This window comes from Punica granatum, chromosome 5 (assembly GCF_007655135.1).
Source record: "Punica granatum isolate Tunisia-2019 chromosome 5, ASM765513v2, whole genome shotgun sequence".
Taxonomy (NCBI): Eukaryota; Viridiplantae; Streptophyta; class Magnoliopsida; order Myrtales; family Lythraceae; genus Punica; species Punica granatum.
The window spans coordinates 21,549,635-21,565,213 of NC_045131.1; the positions used below are offsets into that span (position 1 = coordinate 21,549,635).

At 35.7% G+C, this 15,579-nt stretch overlaps 1 protein-coding gene across 1 annotated transcript; it reads left to right on the top strand.

The window, feature by feature from the left end:
- The first annotated feature begins 7,729 nt into the window (after positions 1 to 7,729).
- On the top strand, positions 7,730 to 15,237 carry LOC116206617 (very-long-chain aldehyde decarbonylase CER1-like). Its single transcript, XM_031539393.1, has 10 exons — positions 7,730 to 7,876; positions 11,415 to 11,638; positions 11,781 to 12,013; positions 12,466 to 12,685; positions 12,803 to 13,178; positions 13,343 to 13,450; positions 13,586 to 13,786; positions 14,122 to 14,220; positions 14,357 to 14,530; positions 14,690 to 15,237. Exons 1-10 carry the CDS (start codon positions 7,817 to 7,819, stop codon positions 14,867 to 14,869), a joined length of 1,875 nt encoding a protein of 624 aa, XP_031395253.1. The 5' UTR covers positions 7,730 to 7,816; the 3' UTR covers positions 14,870 to 15,237.
- The last annotated feature ends 342 nt before the right edge of the window (positions 15,238 to 15,579 follow it).

A 15,579-nucleotide genomic window follows, 5' to 3' on the forward strand; every position in this document is an offset into this window, starting at 1 on the left:
TGAACTAAGGAACCTACATAACAACAATTGTTGCAACATATAAGGAGGGGATGAAGAGGAGCGGCTGTGTCTTTACTCCATTCAACGGCTCTCTGGCTTGACACCGACAGGGCAAAAAAAAATATATATATATCGAACGACTAGTCAAACTAACTAGCAGAGGGACCCACTGCTTCAGATGCATGTTGCGGCCAATTTTGTTTTTATGCAAGTTAAACAGAGCAGAGTTGTACAATGCTCATTTGCCAACCATAACCATAATTGTCTCCCACGTGTATTTTACGGCCCAAAAGCTGCTGCATTCAATTAAAAACTATAAGTTGAAAGCCTTCCTCTTTGTTCGTTTTTTTTCTTTTTGGCTGAAAATGTGTCAAAATCTATTCATTGAATCGACTAATATTTAGGTAAAAAAATTCGACTAATACATTTTCAAATTTCAACCCAATAAAGGAAAATGAAAGAAAAGACAAAAAAAGAAAGAAAGAAAGAAACACCATCCTCCAGTTGGGCTGGAGAGAAACGGCAACCACATTATAATTGCTCATCTATTTATAAAATAGTGATCGATTTCTTTTCTTTGAAAAATGTGAAACTTCATATGACCATAATAGTCGATTCTAAGATATTAATTTTGTTAAAAATGGCGTAAATACTTTTTACTTAATTTACCGAGTTAAGTTGCTTGTATTTTGTGCTTCAAATAAATTTAATCCAAATAAATACTGGAAATTTAATTTCAACAATTAGTTGCTAGTATAAAACATTCTCTTAGTATATGGAGATGCAAATAACCATTAGATTATATTAATTTATGTTGATCTTTTATGAAAGTTTTCTTATATTGTCTGATTTACGACGTTTTATAATAAGAGGAACGGAGTAGATAATCTCCTCGATAACATCTAATTAATAGATATATACATTATGAATATTTGAAATAATTAATTATGTAAATTTGAAAAGAGAAAAATCTAGGCATATATATTAGACATGAAAGTACGATTGACCATGAAGTAAGAGTTTGTTCAAAACGCTTCATCATCACACAAAAGAGAGAATTTTGTGAAAGTATTCTGAATTAATATATATGATTAAATAGGAAGCTTCCTCTAATTTGGTGTTTTCCGAAAAGATATAAGGTAAAATCTGATCATTGAATTCGACTAAAACATTCTCAACCAAAATAAGGAAAATGAAAGAAAAAACAAAAGAAAAAGAAGAAACACAAAATTTTTAGTGCATCCCCACCCCCTGGGGTTATGACTTATGAGAAACACGACAACCACATTATAATTTTCCATGTATTAAAATGGTGATCATCATTTTCCTTTGAGAGATGTGACTTCAAATGACCAAAATCGTTGGTTCTAAAAATATTAATTTTGTTAAATGCATGACTTATTTTTTTACTTAATTTAATGAAATAAGTCACTTTATATTTTGTGTATCAAACAAGTTTAATCTAAATAATCACTGAAAATAATTTTAGCACTTTGTTCCTAATATTTGATGAATAAGAGTTCCTCATATTATTGGTGAGTGTTTCTACCTGAACGAATATCCTTAAAATTGTAATTTAGGAAATGCTCCAACAAATAACAAGGCTCTTGCAATTTTGCAATATAACTTGTTATTATGTAACAGTCTTATTCAATTCAAATTAATATGTTCTTTTTACAAAAAAAAAAATTGTATCTTATTTAAAACTAAGTTTCTTATTATTTAGTAAAGGTTTTGTCTTATTAAATTAATAATTAACCAGTTTCTTGTAAAATAATAAGAATATATTGTATTTAATAAGATGTGCATCATGAACAATTATTTGAGGCATTACGACATGACATTCTTCTATAGGTTCTTTCTTTTTCAATGGACGATTGTTCTCTTTATATTCCTCATGTAAATTTACCCAAAGAAAAAAAAATCCCCCTTTTAAGACTGTCTCCAATGTGTCTCCAAGACCCATCTCTCATTGCCGATGTGGCAATGGAGATGCGCGTGTCAGACATTCGTGTGGCTGGAGATGCAGTCGCACGTCTCTTTGACAACACGTCGATGGTGAAGGGAGGATGTGTTCGATCTGATTTGGGTTTCTGGGTTTGATTTGGGTTCTATTTGACTTGGGTTTGATCGGGGTTTGATTTGATTTGGGTTCGATGGTGAAACAAGGATTTGAGGGACGAAGCAGGAGAAACAGGAGTCCGAGGTGGTGTCAACGGCACCCAAAGTCATTGGTGGCAATGGTTTGGGCGGCACAACAGAGGAGGGAAGGGGTAGTGAAGGTCAGTGGCAGAGAACGATAAAGGAGAAGAAGGGATATTTTTTTTGGTTGAATGTTAATTTAATTAATATATATGTGGGCTCTCAATGAGAGATCTCAAAAGCAGTGTTATCAGAACCGGACCGGATGATGAACCGGAAGGGGTACGGGTTTATGGGTTTATGGGTCCAACCAGGGGTTCGATGGGTCGGACCGCACGTTTATTTAAAATAAAATAAATATTCATATTATTAAAAAAATTATGATAATTAAGATAAAAGTATTCTGATTTTAAAGAAATATAACAATAGTATAAGAAAGTATCTATATTTAATATTTCTTACTTCAAAATACATATTTTATTTTAATAAGTACTTAAAAGTAGAGTTAAAAGAACAAAAAAGTGGTGGTAGCTTGGTTGGTAGTATGCTAGTATGAGAAGTAAGAGGTCATGAGTTCAAATCCTGACACAATCAAGTAATTTTTACATTAAATAGGAAACCCATAAAACCCATAGAATCGGCCGGTTCAATGGAATTTTGCTTAAAACTGACCGGTTCAATGGGTCCGACGGTTCAAAACTGCAATTTCGATTTTCAGGCGAATCGGACCGGACATGGTGCCGGTTCTCGGAACCGGCTGGTCCGGTCCGGTTTTGATAACAATTCTCAAAAGAGAGGCAAGCATTGGAATAACAATTTTTAATTTTATAAGATGTCTCTAATTTACGTGGCGCTTACGTAATAGTATAGGACTTAATTTAGAGATACTAAAAAGAGTGATCCTTTCGAGATAGTTGCATTATTTATTGGTAGTATCCCAACTAACTAGGTAGTGAACTGTAGCGCATCACATCACCTTTCCACATCCCGTTTCTATTTTCCGTCTTTCAAGATAATGAAAAAATGGAAAGGACCATGGGCCCTCTCCACCAGCAACCGCACCAGCCCGATCAAGGTCAGGATGCTCTCTAAGGTCGACTCCAGCTAGGTACACATTTGAGGGGGTCGTGTGCCTCTTTGTTGGCGAACACTGCCACCATCGAGGCGACGAGGTTCCTGGCGGCCCTTAGGTCACCAGCGGCATTTATTGGGGTGGTGGCTGTCTATAGAGAGGGCACGCCGCCCCTGGATTCCTAAAAACTTTCTGAAAAGTGGGGCAGAAGAAATGTCAAGCAATAAAAACAGAAAAACTTAAAAATGAAAATGTGACTGTTGCACAGGCAATCAAAGATAAATAATGCGCTTTAGGTCGGAAAATTTAATAATTAGAGGTTGGAGATGGTTGTTTGTCTTATTTAATTAAAATGGATTTCATGAAAAAATATATTTAGCTAAAATAGAAGGATTTCAGGAGGACAAATATGAAAATCCAATTATAGTAAGAAAAAAAATTAGATCATATATTAGAAAGTTGTGACTAGCTATTTGTGTGAAATGTGGTGCATATATATGTTTACACTTTCTCATGTTGAAAAATGTGACTCTTGCATAGGAAGTAGGGACTAAGGTGTTTCATATTCGACTTTCGTCAGTGGAAGTGTTGTCTTCTTTTATTTAACTTTCAATTTTCCTTTTATAGCATAATAATACACGTCCTCACCTGATGATGACCAAGATGTCTCATGTTTAATATTCAAATAAGATTATCTGTGTCATTTATTAGATATTTGAGATTTCAATTTCATTATATTAAGTTTATGGGATTCCCTTATAATCGAAAAAAATAATATAATTTAGAATAAGATTTAACATCTTTTAAGATACATTGAATGGATGAAAAAAATTTATTTTGCATACATCAAAATAGTAAAAACAGTCTACATCTACAAAACCAATTAAAATTTGTCAGGATATTAGGGGGAATAAATATGGCCTCGATACATCGAACGAGTGCAGTTGGAATTATGACATGACTAGAGGTAACAAAAGCGTACAAATAAGGTCATAAAAAACCGAAAAGTGTCTTTTCAACCAATACTTTTATCCATTGTTATCAGAATCGGACCGGACCGGCCGGTTCGACCGGTCGGACCGGAAACCGGACCTATAACCAGTTCGGTTCTCTTAAAATCGAAAATGCATAAAAAAATCGGTGAACCCAAAAAATCGGCCGGTTTTTTTATAAACCCATAGAACCCATTCAAACCGGCCGGTTGGATGGGTTTTGGATTTTTAAAGGAAACCGGACCCGAATCGGAAATCAGGCAAATTGAATTGGATCTAGAAATTGGAAACCCTAGTTCTAGTTCAGTCGTCACCTTCAAGACTTCGACTTCCAGACTCCACTGCTGAAACTTATTGGCATTTTTTCTCGCTAACAGCTTAGAGCACTCTTTCATTTAGCATTTGAGAGCCCTTTTGTTATTGATCAGGCGAACATTTCTCTGAGACTTGATCATTCGTCTGATCCTTCCTCCTTTGCAGCTTGCTGAGCAACGACCGCTTCCCATGGAGTCAGAAGGCAAATCCGGGGTAAACATACTTGATCATGCTTCAACAAGTCTTGGAAATTTCTTTCAATTGCTGAATTGCTTACTTTTGCAATTTTGAGCCATTTTTTGCATGCAGATAGATTACTTCCTTTCGGAAATTTTGAATTTTGTGGAATTTTTTGCACTGGAAAAGCCCATGAAGGCTCTGGGTGGTGGCCAAGTTTGCCAGATCTGCAGTGATAGTGTCGGCACAGCTGTAGATGGTGAGCCCTTTGTTCCAGCTCGGTGACTCAGAGTCTCATACGACAGACAGTCTTCATCTTCGAGCTCCTCTTCATGGGATTCCTCTTCATCTTCACTCTTCTCTGTTCAGGCAGCTCTTCTCCTTCGAGAGGCGGCGTCCAGACTAGTTGCCTCGATCTCATCCGCTGTTCTTCAATCAACCAGTAACCATCCTCCCGTCTGTTCACCCGTTGGTCTTGCGATCGTTCCCTAGGTCGCTTTTAATCTGAATTTATTCTGTTGTGCTCTTACCCGCATCTAAAGCTTGTCGTGCTCTTGCTCTGTTCATTTTCTAGCATGGATTCATTTCTGGATTGCTCTTTGTTGTCTAAATAAACTGACCAAAGTTAGTTCTTTTCAATCTTCCCTGAATTAATATGTTGTTTTGTCCCCCTTCGATGACAGCTATATACGGTATACAATAGTAACATTACACACGGTTTATTGGTCTTTAGACTCTTTACAGTTTACTCACTGCCCTGTTTTTATATACAGTATACAATACACACGGTTTACTGCCCCCTTCGATGACAGATGGTTAGATTAAGGATGCGTATGCCCTGCGAGGGATTCTTTTGTTGCAAAAAAGGGTGCTTCATGTAAGAGTTTGGTGCAACATTTTTTATTCATGATGTAAGAGCTACTATTTTGGAACTTAATGCAGTAATGCTTTTGACATTACTTTGGTGTGTTGTGTTTTGGTTACATTCTGCATTTGAGCATTTTTTGCATCTTTTAATTCCATTTTAGCATATATTTCAGCAGTGATGCTTTCACTTTCTGTTTCTACAGTGAAAGATAACATTATGCTTTCATTTTGTATAGAAGCATCGCTGCAGCATTAACAAGGTGCATATAGTGAAAGGTCACTTTTTGTTGCATTGCAATGAAGTAGTTGCAGCATTAATAAGAAGAAGCATGAACAAGCTTAGGACAATGCCACTTAATATTGGTTCTAGATCGTGGGGACATCAGTACCGGAAAAGTGATGCCATTCTTATTGTATTTTTTTCATTTTTTGGACACATATTAATTATTATCTAATATTTATTAATGTTTTATTGTCTTTTATATTATTTTCTTAAAATAATAAATATTTATTTATTTTATAATTAAACAAGCGATCTGGCCCATCGAATTCCCGGTTGAACCCATAAACCCATGAACCCATGCCTCGGCCGGATCGATATCTGGTCCGGTTCTGATAACACTGCTTTTATCATACTAATATCTGATGGAAAACAAATAATATATATAACCAACGTTGGATAAAAAGTACAAGTACTATAACTATTAACTCGACAAGAATAATCAACATACTTTTTTTTTCTTTGTATTGTTCTTTTTTAGCCCGAGATACGATTATCTCTTCAATGATTTATTTATTTTTTTTTTTACAAATTGCAGGATTTAAGTGCAAAATGTTTCTCAATAGTTTATTCACGATATTTAGTATAAAATGAGGGCATCCTTCAAATATGAAAAATCTCGTTGAAAATAGAACTCCCATTTTGAAATTACATTTTCGTAAGACGTGGAATTTCGTAAAACAAATAATATATATAACCAAGAGCGGATAAAAAGTACATGTACTATAATTATTAACTCGACAAGAATAATCAACATACTTTTTTTCTTTGTATTGTTCTTTTTAGCCCGAGAAATGATTATCTCTTCAATGATTTATTTAATTTTTTTTTTAAATTACAGGATTTAATTGAAAAATGTTTATCAATAGTTTATTCACGATATTTAGTGTAAAATGAGGGTATCCTTCAAATATGAAAAATCTCGTTGAAAATAGAAATCCCATTTTGAAATTACATTTTCGTAAGACGTGGAAAAGGAATAAAAATTAACCACAAAAGTTGAACATTATAAATGGGTCATCGTAAATTAATTATACAAATATGGACTAAAACTAGATTTCTCCTTTACATAAATAATTTTTATACAAAAATAAAAAAGAAACGTTGTTTAAATAGCAGAAGTAAAACATAACTTTGCTAACTAATAAGATCTGATTCAAGTGGTTCGACACTTGTTCTTCTTAAGAAAAGTCTCTAGTTTGAGTCTTATGAATGGAGAAATTTTTTTATCGGGAGAGTTTACTCCTTAGTGGGCCGATTTAATTCGAATTGAATTAGTCAGGTCCCATTACACTTATGGATACTAGGGTATACACTTAAAACATAAATTTGCTTACTCCGAGAGATTTGACCTAGCGATTAAGGAGGAGCTCATGTATCCACCTGATTCCGGATTCGAAACTTCTTGGAGCCAACAAAGCGCATTTAGCATGATTACCCGCTCAATGCATAGTTGAGGGTTCACAGAGTCATGAGATTAGTAGGGCGAAGTCTAGATATCCCAGATTAGCAAAAATAATAATAGTAACTTTGCTTATTATAAAAAAAACATAAGTTTTCTGGTGAAGAAGGTGCAATGTTATATCACATGCCACTGTGTTTTGACATAAGAGGTTCTAAATCCGATTATTAGCGATGGGACTTTTATGCCTTTTATTTCTACCTTGGGCTCTATCTCATTATTATGTATGGCGAGCCTTTCTTGTAAAAAAAAGAAAAATCTTATTTACCAAAAAAAAAAGGTTTTTGTCAAAGTTGATTTTCTTTTTAATCAAACTTTTGCCAAAGTTAATCTTTTTGTCAGACTTTTGTCGAAGTTAATTATTTTATACGTAAATGGTGTCATTAAGACATGGAGGTAGACAGACAGCCTTCTATATAAAGCCAGCCCGTTGTTCATGGAGATATCTCTCTCGCAGATTGTTATAGTCGGTGTTAGGGAGAGCAGAGCAACTGACCAGAAACCCATCAATGGCTTCAAAGCCAGGAGTCCTCACCGACTGGCCATGGAAGCCTCTCGGAAGCTTTAAGGTAACTTAAATTTCTTCCTCTCTCTCGTTCTCTCTCCCCCTCTCTCTCTCTGCCCCTCTCTTCAATATTGATCATGAGAGTGTCGCGTTTGATGATATTCTTTTAACAAGCATCACGTTAGATCGATCCGGTCAGTATCTTCACTTCATAGAAGCTTACAAAAGTAGTCGTTGGACCATCTGTGGATGCTATACATGGAGCCATTATATACAGCATCAGAATGGCACGAATATTGTCCGGTATCATGCACTGGCTCATGACCCTTTAAGGGAAATGATATATGTGCCATACATGAACACGGGGTTTCAAAATGTGCCAGGAAGTGAACCAATATATATACGCGAGCACAACTACATGATTTTCCGAGATTCAAATGCTAATAGGCAGAACAAAGTGCGCTCAGTTCTCCTGTTCACCCAACAAAAGATGGGACCAGCTACTATCAATAGAGTTAGGATCGGTAGTATTTGACACGACAGGATAATACGACATGAATACGATACAGAGTTAAGCGGATTTAGGTTAAGACTAAATGCGTTTCGTGTCTAAACAAGTGAAACTCGTTTAAACATGACAAATAAACGTGTTTAAACATGTTCAACCCTTGTAACCTGTTTAGACACGGTTAGATTAGTTTATATTATGTCTTGTCGTGTTAATAAATTTGTTTAAGATATTGTATCAGTTTATAGAAGAAAATACACTAAAATAATCTAAATTTGTTTATATGAATCACTCGTTTATGGTCCTTTTATCATGTCAATCGTATAGTAAAATGTAATTAAAATTAATAGTATCATATCATGTAGGTATAATATGTAAACGACATGTAGGTATAATATGTAAACATGTCGTGTTCGTGTTTAAAAATCTTGACAAATTTGTTAAACATGTTATGTTCGGGGTTTAGAGCTTTTTTACATGAATCCTTTTAAACACGACACGACACGACACATATTGCAAGTAGTGTGATATTTTAGGAAATAGCATTGAATTTCAGGCAATGAAAGATAAATCATAAATAACTAATAAATGAGCGAGCACCGTAGTCCCACTAGGTATTGAACCTGTGACCTGTAGGTCGGTCAACAAGCGATGGCACGCGCCATTGTGCTGCACTCTTTTTTTGATAACTTTATTCAATTTTCAATTTAGCTAACTGACCTCTGCCTGAAATTCAATGCTATTTCCTAAAATATTACACTGGTAAGTAAATGAAATCCCGTCCGCCCAACTCCCTACCCTTTTTTGTTGTTGGGGGGACAGATAACAAGAAAATGGCAATTTCTGTTTCCATTACCATAACAACCGTTCATCATTTATGTGTGAAACTTGGAGCAAAGTTAGTTCACATTACTGGACGCATTGATTTCATATATATCGACCATGCCATCGTGTACTTAGTCCAAAAGAAATTGTTCTTGTGTTAGTGATGGGCATCTCATCTTCACCTTCTTATTTGCTAAAAGAATAAATCGAATGAGTAATTTTACATAAATATACCATGCTATATATCAATACTGCCATACATATAGACGCTCTAGCCTGAAGAAAATTCGATAGAATAGGTCAAGTTTGCCCCTTTTTCCTTTTTTATGAAAACATTGTTTTAGATAAAATATCATGATATAAATATTTGTACTATATATATATTTATATAATTTATTTGTACATATGGATACTATATTTTCATTGTCATAATTCTTAAGGAGAGCGTAGAATGTCTAAGTTTCTTCTATATAAGAAGAGATCACCTTATATATTTTGTAAATAATTAAAGATATATAATATTATTTAATCATTTCAAATCCAAAATTGTGTCAATCTTTTTCACCCAAAAAAAAATGTGTCAATTTTAAAATAGAAAATCGTCTTTTACATATTTCAAAGATGGAAAGGCAAGCTTAAGAGAGACTGATGATCATGTAAGTTTTAGTAAAATAAAATGCTTCAAAGAAATTGATAGCAGGCAAGTTTTTCTTCGTGAAGAGACTGATTTTAGACAACAACTACTCCCTTTCTTTATATTTATTTTATTCATTCATATTCGTATCTATCAAATACATCATACGTTATATTCTATCCACGGGAAAAAAAATACATTATATCCTAATTTATTTTTGTAAATACATAGCTTTCACGTGGGCAAAAATAAAGAAATATATATATATATATATATATATATATATATATTTATACACACACACATAACTTGCACGCCATCACAGCAGTAGATAAATATTTCGTTTTTTTGCTGGGAAAATATTTCCTAATGAAACCATTGTTTTCCACATGAACTAATCGTTTTCTTTAATTTATTTATAAATAAATATTTATTTCTAATATGTATGACTTATGAATAACTTATGCATCCTTCCCGACCGAAAAACTTATGCATCCTTCACCAACAAAAAAGAAAAAGAAAAAACTCATGCCTCGCCACAGTATGTAAATATTTCTTAATGAAGACATAGAAATTATATAAGCAAGAGATAATAACCTTTCTTTAAATTTATTATTTCTTATTAATTTATGCTATTATATATCAAGGACCAACTTGTTGTTCAATACAATGACAAAACCTCTAAAATTTCCAAAATATCCCTAATTTTACTCTACAAGTAATAAAATATTTTTTCATGAAAAATAATTAAATAATTAAGTAAAAGCCTGCAATCACAAGGATAAAGTTGTCCAAATATTTTATTCTTCCTTCATCCTTAAGTTGTGCTCTCTCTGCTCTTACCTGCCACCCTGGGAAAGGTACCATAGTTCTCTAACTTTTCGATTTCCCCTTTTTTCCTCTCTGTATTTTTTTTTGTAAGTGTTTTTCTTTTCTCTCTTCCAGATTCTTCAATATCCATTTCCCCTTAATTAATCAAATTCTAGAGAATTTGAAAAAGGAAAAAAAAATCACCTGGTGTTGCACGTTAATATACCGGTAGGAGAATTCTAGATACATGATTATTAAACGAATAATGAATATGATATGCTGATTTGTGCATTGCACAAGTGTGAATCCATACTCAAATATCGCATGTAGTACGGGTGCACGATCTGGTGATGACCAGGTTATGGCAATAACCTGAACGACTCCATTCTCTGAAAGAAAATTCAACCTTGAACCACCTCCACGTTGGAAACCCGACACCTTTCAACCCTTTTTTCGTTAAATTCTGCACCTGAAGTGTAATGGATCCCATATATTTCAATGGCCCATATTTCATTCAATTCTCATATGGACGTTTTGAATCTTCAGGTGGACTTAAACCAAATGGCTGATTTCATTTACGATCGATCTAGAAACCATGCTCCATATTCCACACATTTCAATGGTCTTCTATCCAACTTGAAACTTAAAATTTGTAATTTGATGAAAATTGGACTATAATTCTTTTCCTCTCCTAATTATCGGTGTAATACATGGGCTCTGGTCTCATCACCAATGTTCTTTTCCATCTGATCATCGTAAATGCTCTTGTCGATTTTTCGTGAAATTTTAACTACTTTTCTTTGAAATGTTATGGCGTGGCTACAGTACGTTGTCTTGGCTCCATGGGCCATCTACAACACCTACAAGTTCATGTCCAGTGAAGGGAATGACAGAGACTTCTCTACATTTCTGATATTACCGTTCCTGCTGTGGAGGATGCTTCACAACCAGATATGGATAAGTTTGTCCCGCTATCGGACTGCCAAGGGCAATAATCGGATTCTCGATAAGGGCATTGAATTCGAGCAAGTCGACCGTGAAGGAACCTGGTAAAACTTGCTTCTCGATAGATATGGACTAGTAAATGTTTTACTGAACACACGTACTTATGTAGTTGGCAAGTGCCCAGAGCTACTATAATGAATGTGGATGAGAAGGACAACATTTAATTGTTACGAAAATGTATTTTAGGGACGATCAGATAATATTCAATGGGGTGTTGTTCTATCTTGGGATTATGATCCTGCCCGGATCAACGAGGTTGCCTTTATGGAGGACCGACGGGGTGATCATGACGTTACTCCTGCATGCAGGACCAGTGGAGTTCCTCTACTACTGGCTCCACCGGGCGCTGCACCACCACTTCCTCTACTCCCGTTACCACTCCCATCACCATTCCTCCATCGTCACCGAGCCCATTACCTGTAAGGCCTACTTAATACGACTTGCTTTCAAGCTAGTTTCCTTTCATTGTGCAAAAATATAAGATTGATTCGTAGATTAATACACACAAAAATCACGTGTTTGTAGAGTGTCGGTCGGTCCAATCAAGAGGTGAACTCGACAATAGTATATGTGACGTAGTATCAATTCAATTTTGTCTTTCCTCCCCAGCCTTTTAGACCAAATACGCTTAGATTCCTAGTGATGAAAGCGCTGACATGTCTGTTATGATAAAGACTTAATTGGCTTAACACATTATTTGTGAAACGAAACACAAATTCGACAAACCATATATATATTTGTCGAACGCATTAAGAGGTATTACATGGTTATTCCATGTTCTACGTGTGTTTTTTGTGTAACGTCAAACCACTTTTTATAGAAAGAGAAAGATGAAATATGTTTTAATGTTGGTGCAAACACAATGTGGCAGCCGTGGTCCATCCATTTGCAGAGCACATAGCATATTTCGTGCTGTTCGGGATCCCCTTGCTGACGACACTTTTCACCAGAATGGCTTCGATTACATCCTTCTTCGGCTACATTACATACATCGACCTTCTGAACAACTTGGGTCACTGCAATTTCGAACTTGTTCCTAAGTGGTTCTTCTCATGCTTTCCGGGTCTCAAGTACCTCATGTACACCCCCTCGTAAGTACTCTCACCCTCGATGTACTCGATATTTTCAATAAAATATTTGTGGAATATCTTATATATTGATGAAGCATTCATAATTTTTCTCACATTTGCCTGAACATATTTGTACAGGTTTCACTCTTTGCATCATACACAATTCAGGACCAACTACTCCCTCTTCATGCCGATATATGATTACGTCTATGGAACGATGGACAAGACCTCAGATCAACTGTATGAAACCTCACTCAGAAGAGAGGAAGAGTCGCCTGATGTGGTGTTTCTGACACATCTCACAACCCCTGAGTCGATCTACCATCTTCAGCTTGGATTCGCATCTGTTGCCTCTAAACCACATCAGCCAACATGGTACATATGGTGTCTGTGGCCTGTGACTCTATGGTCCATGGTGCTCACTTGGATTTTCGGTCAAACATTTGTGGTCGAGAGGAATTGCTTCAATAAATTTAAGCTTCAAACTTGGGCCATTCCGAAATACAGCATACAAGTAAGACTCTGCATTCAGCTTCTTAAACAAATTTAGTAGATCAGTGTTTCATTTGTGCCGTAAACAATCACTTTGCCTAGTAATTCATCCTTGAAGTTTTTTGAGTAAGTATGCCGTACGGCATACGCTTAATTTACTTATGGATAATTCCTTCTCCCGTATAGTATGGCCTTCAATGGCAAAAGGAGTCCATCAATGAACTTATCAAGGAAGCCATATTGGAAGCAGAGCTAAAGGGCACCAAAGTACTAAGTCTCGGTCTCCTGAATCAGGTAAGCAAGCATGGGTTTTACTTCGACAAACATTTAACATTTCCATTCAATAGATCCGATCAGTGCTCTTTCTCTAAAGCAAAAACTTAATATAGCATATCTTCTTTCTAAAACTCACAATATGAATTACTGTAGGAGGAGGAGCTTAACAGATACGGTGAACTTTACGTGCAAAGGCATCCGAACCTCAAAGTGAAGGTGGTTGACGGGAGCAGTTTAGCAGTCGCAGTAGTGCTAAACACCATCCCGAAAGATACCAAGCAGATTCTCCTCAGAGGAAACTTGACAAAGGTCTCTTATGCCATTGCATTTGCTCTGTCTCGGAAGGGAATTGAGGTATGCAGGTGATGTAAAGTGCATAATTGCTTCTTATGCCTAATTCTTCTGAAATACCCGAATCACAGTAACAGTTACAGATTAGATATATATATATATATATATAAAAATATAAGCTTATATCCCATACACAAAACATACAATTATGGTGAAGTTTTCTGGTCTTTTGATGATCAATAATACCTAAATTGCAAAGGAGTCACAACAACTAGAGAGTTCTTAGAAGACAACTCATGGTCCTGATAAGATTGTGTTCCATAATTTATATGATTGATGGGTGCTTGAATGTGTCTATGTTCATAATGAACATTAATTTCTCTCTGCGCTAATTTTAGGTAACTTTACTGCACGAAGATGAGTACCAGAAACTCAACAAAGCATTTAACAACCAATCGAAGAGTAATATATCACTCTTAAATGATCAGGTTCCAAAGGTATAGTAATTTTCGCCTTTTTCAAGCTCATGCTGATATTTTGTTTCAGTTCTTGTAATAGTAAAGGTTCTTCTTAGTAGTAGCACACCTACGTAATTTTCAATGTATAACTAAAGTAGGCATGTTGGATTTGTAGATCTGGTTGGTCGGAGATGGATCAACGAAAGAAGAACAGCTGAAGGCTCCGAAAGGGACGTTATTCATTCCCTTCTCACAATTTCCGCCGAAGAAAGTACGAAGCGATTGCATCTACCATGTTACACCAGCGATGACCGCTCCTCACTCATTAGAGAATATGCATTCTTGTGAGGTGAGTGATAGAAATAAATCAGTACATCTCATTTGTTTAGTGAAAGCTCAACGAATAAAAAAATTGAAGAAGAAAAGGTTATATGGTTTTTGTTCTTCACCATTTCTTTTTGATGCCATTGAACCTGATAAATTAATATCCTCGATTTTGATTCTGCAGAACTGGTTGCCCCGAAGAGTGATGAGTGCATGGCGCATCGCAGGGATAATTCATGCCTTAGAAGGGTTCGAGGAGCATGAATGTGGATACACAATGTCCCAGATTGACAAAATTTGGCAAGCCAGTCTCCGCCATGGGTTTCAACCGCTAGGGACTTCAAACAACATAAAAGGATCGTGAAGTAGATATTACCGGGGGATTATATATGCATAGACCGGAGTTGCATTCGGTTCACATTGTTTACCTCAAATCAGACGTCGGGCTTCGATTTCTAGCTGTACAAGCTAGAGCTTTTTATCAATGCTTTTCTTTTTTTCCAACTACAAGCTTTCGTGGATGCTTCCGGTGTCAGGATTGAAATGCGTGGCTTGTCGGGATTGATTATTAGTAGTTCTAGTTTTACTTGACAATTTTAAGAGTTCAAATATTGTCCTTTTGTCGTAGGATCCTTATGTTTTACTGCATGAGCACTAATTGTCATGTTTCGTAGACCTATTAGTTAACCTTGAATCTGAATGCAGGCCCAGCCCAACCTCATGCAAAGGCAATAGCTCCCTCTATTTCAATGTCTTATGCTTCAGCAACAACAAACACAACCCAAGTCCAGAACTTCTAATTCAGCGAAAAGTCCAGAACTTCTAAGCTAGCAAGGTTTCTTACTTGGGCCAATTACATATATATATATATATATATATTAGAAGGTTAAACTGATGCATGAAAACCAACTGAAGTGAACTCAAACCCACTGAAGAGAATAGAGTACCCGAAATTGAGTGTGGGGTTTGGCTTGGGATTGCTCGAGCTGAGTTTACGGGGTTTTAGGCAACTCATCCGATTGAGTTAGAAGACCAAGAGTATATTGTATCGAAGCTTACCTGGAGCTTTCAGGG

Excerpts from the sequence above, each read along its gene's own strand:
- LOC116206617 (XM_031539393.1), top strand. The coding sequence starts at position 7,817 with ATGGCTTCAAAGCCAGGAGTCCTCACCGACTGGCCATGGAAGCCTCTC. Across the intron at positions 11,639-11,780 it reads GTCGACCGTGAAGGAACCTG|GGACGATCAGATAATATTCA; the intron begins GTAAAACTTGCT and ends AATGTATTTTAG. Across the intron at positions 14,531-14,689 it reads AGAATATGCATTCTTGTGAG|AACTGGTTGCCCCGAAGAGT; the intron begins GTGAGTGATAGA and ends TTGATTCTGCAG.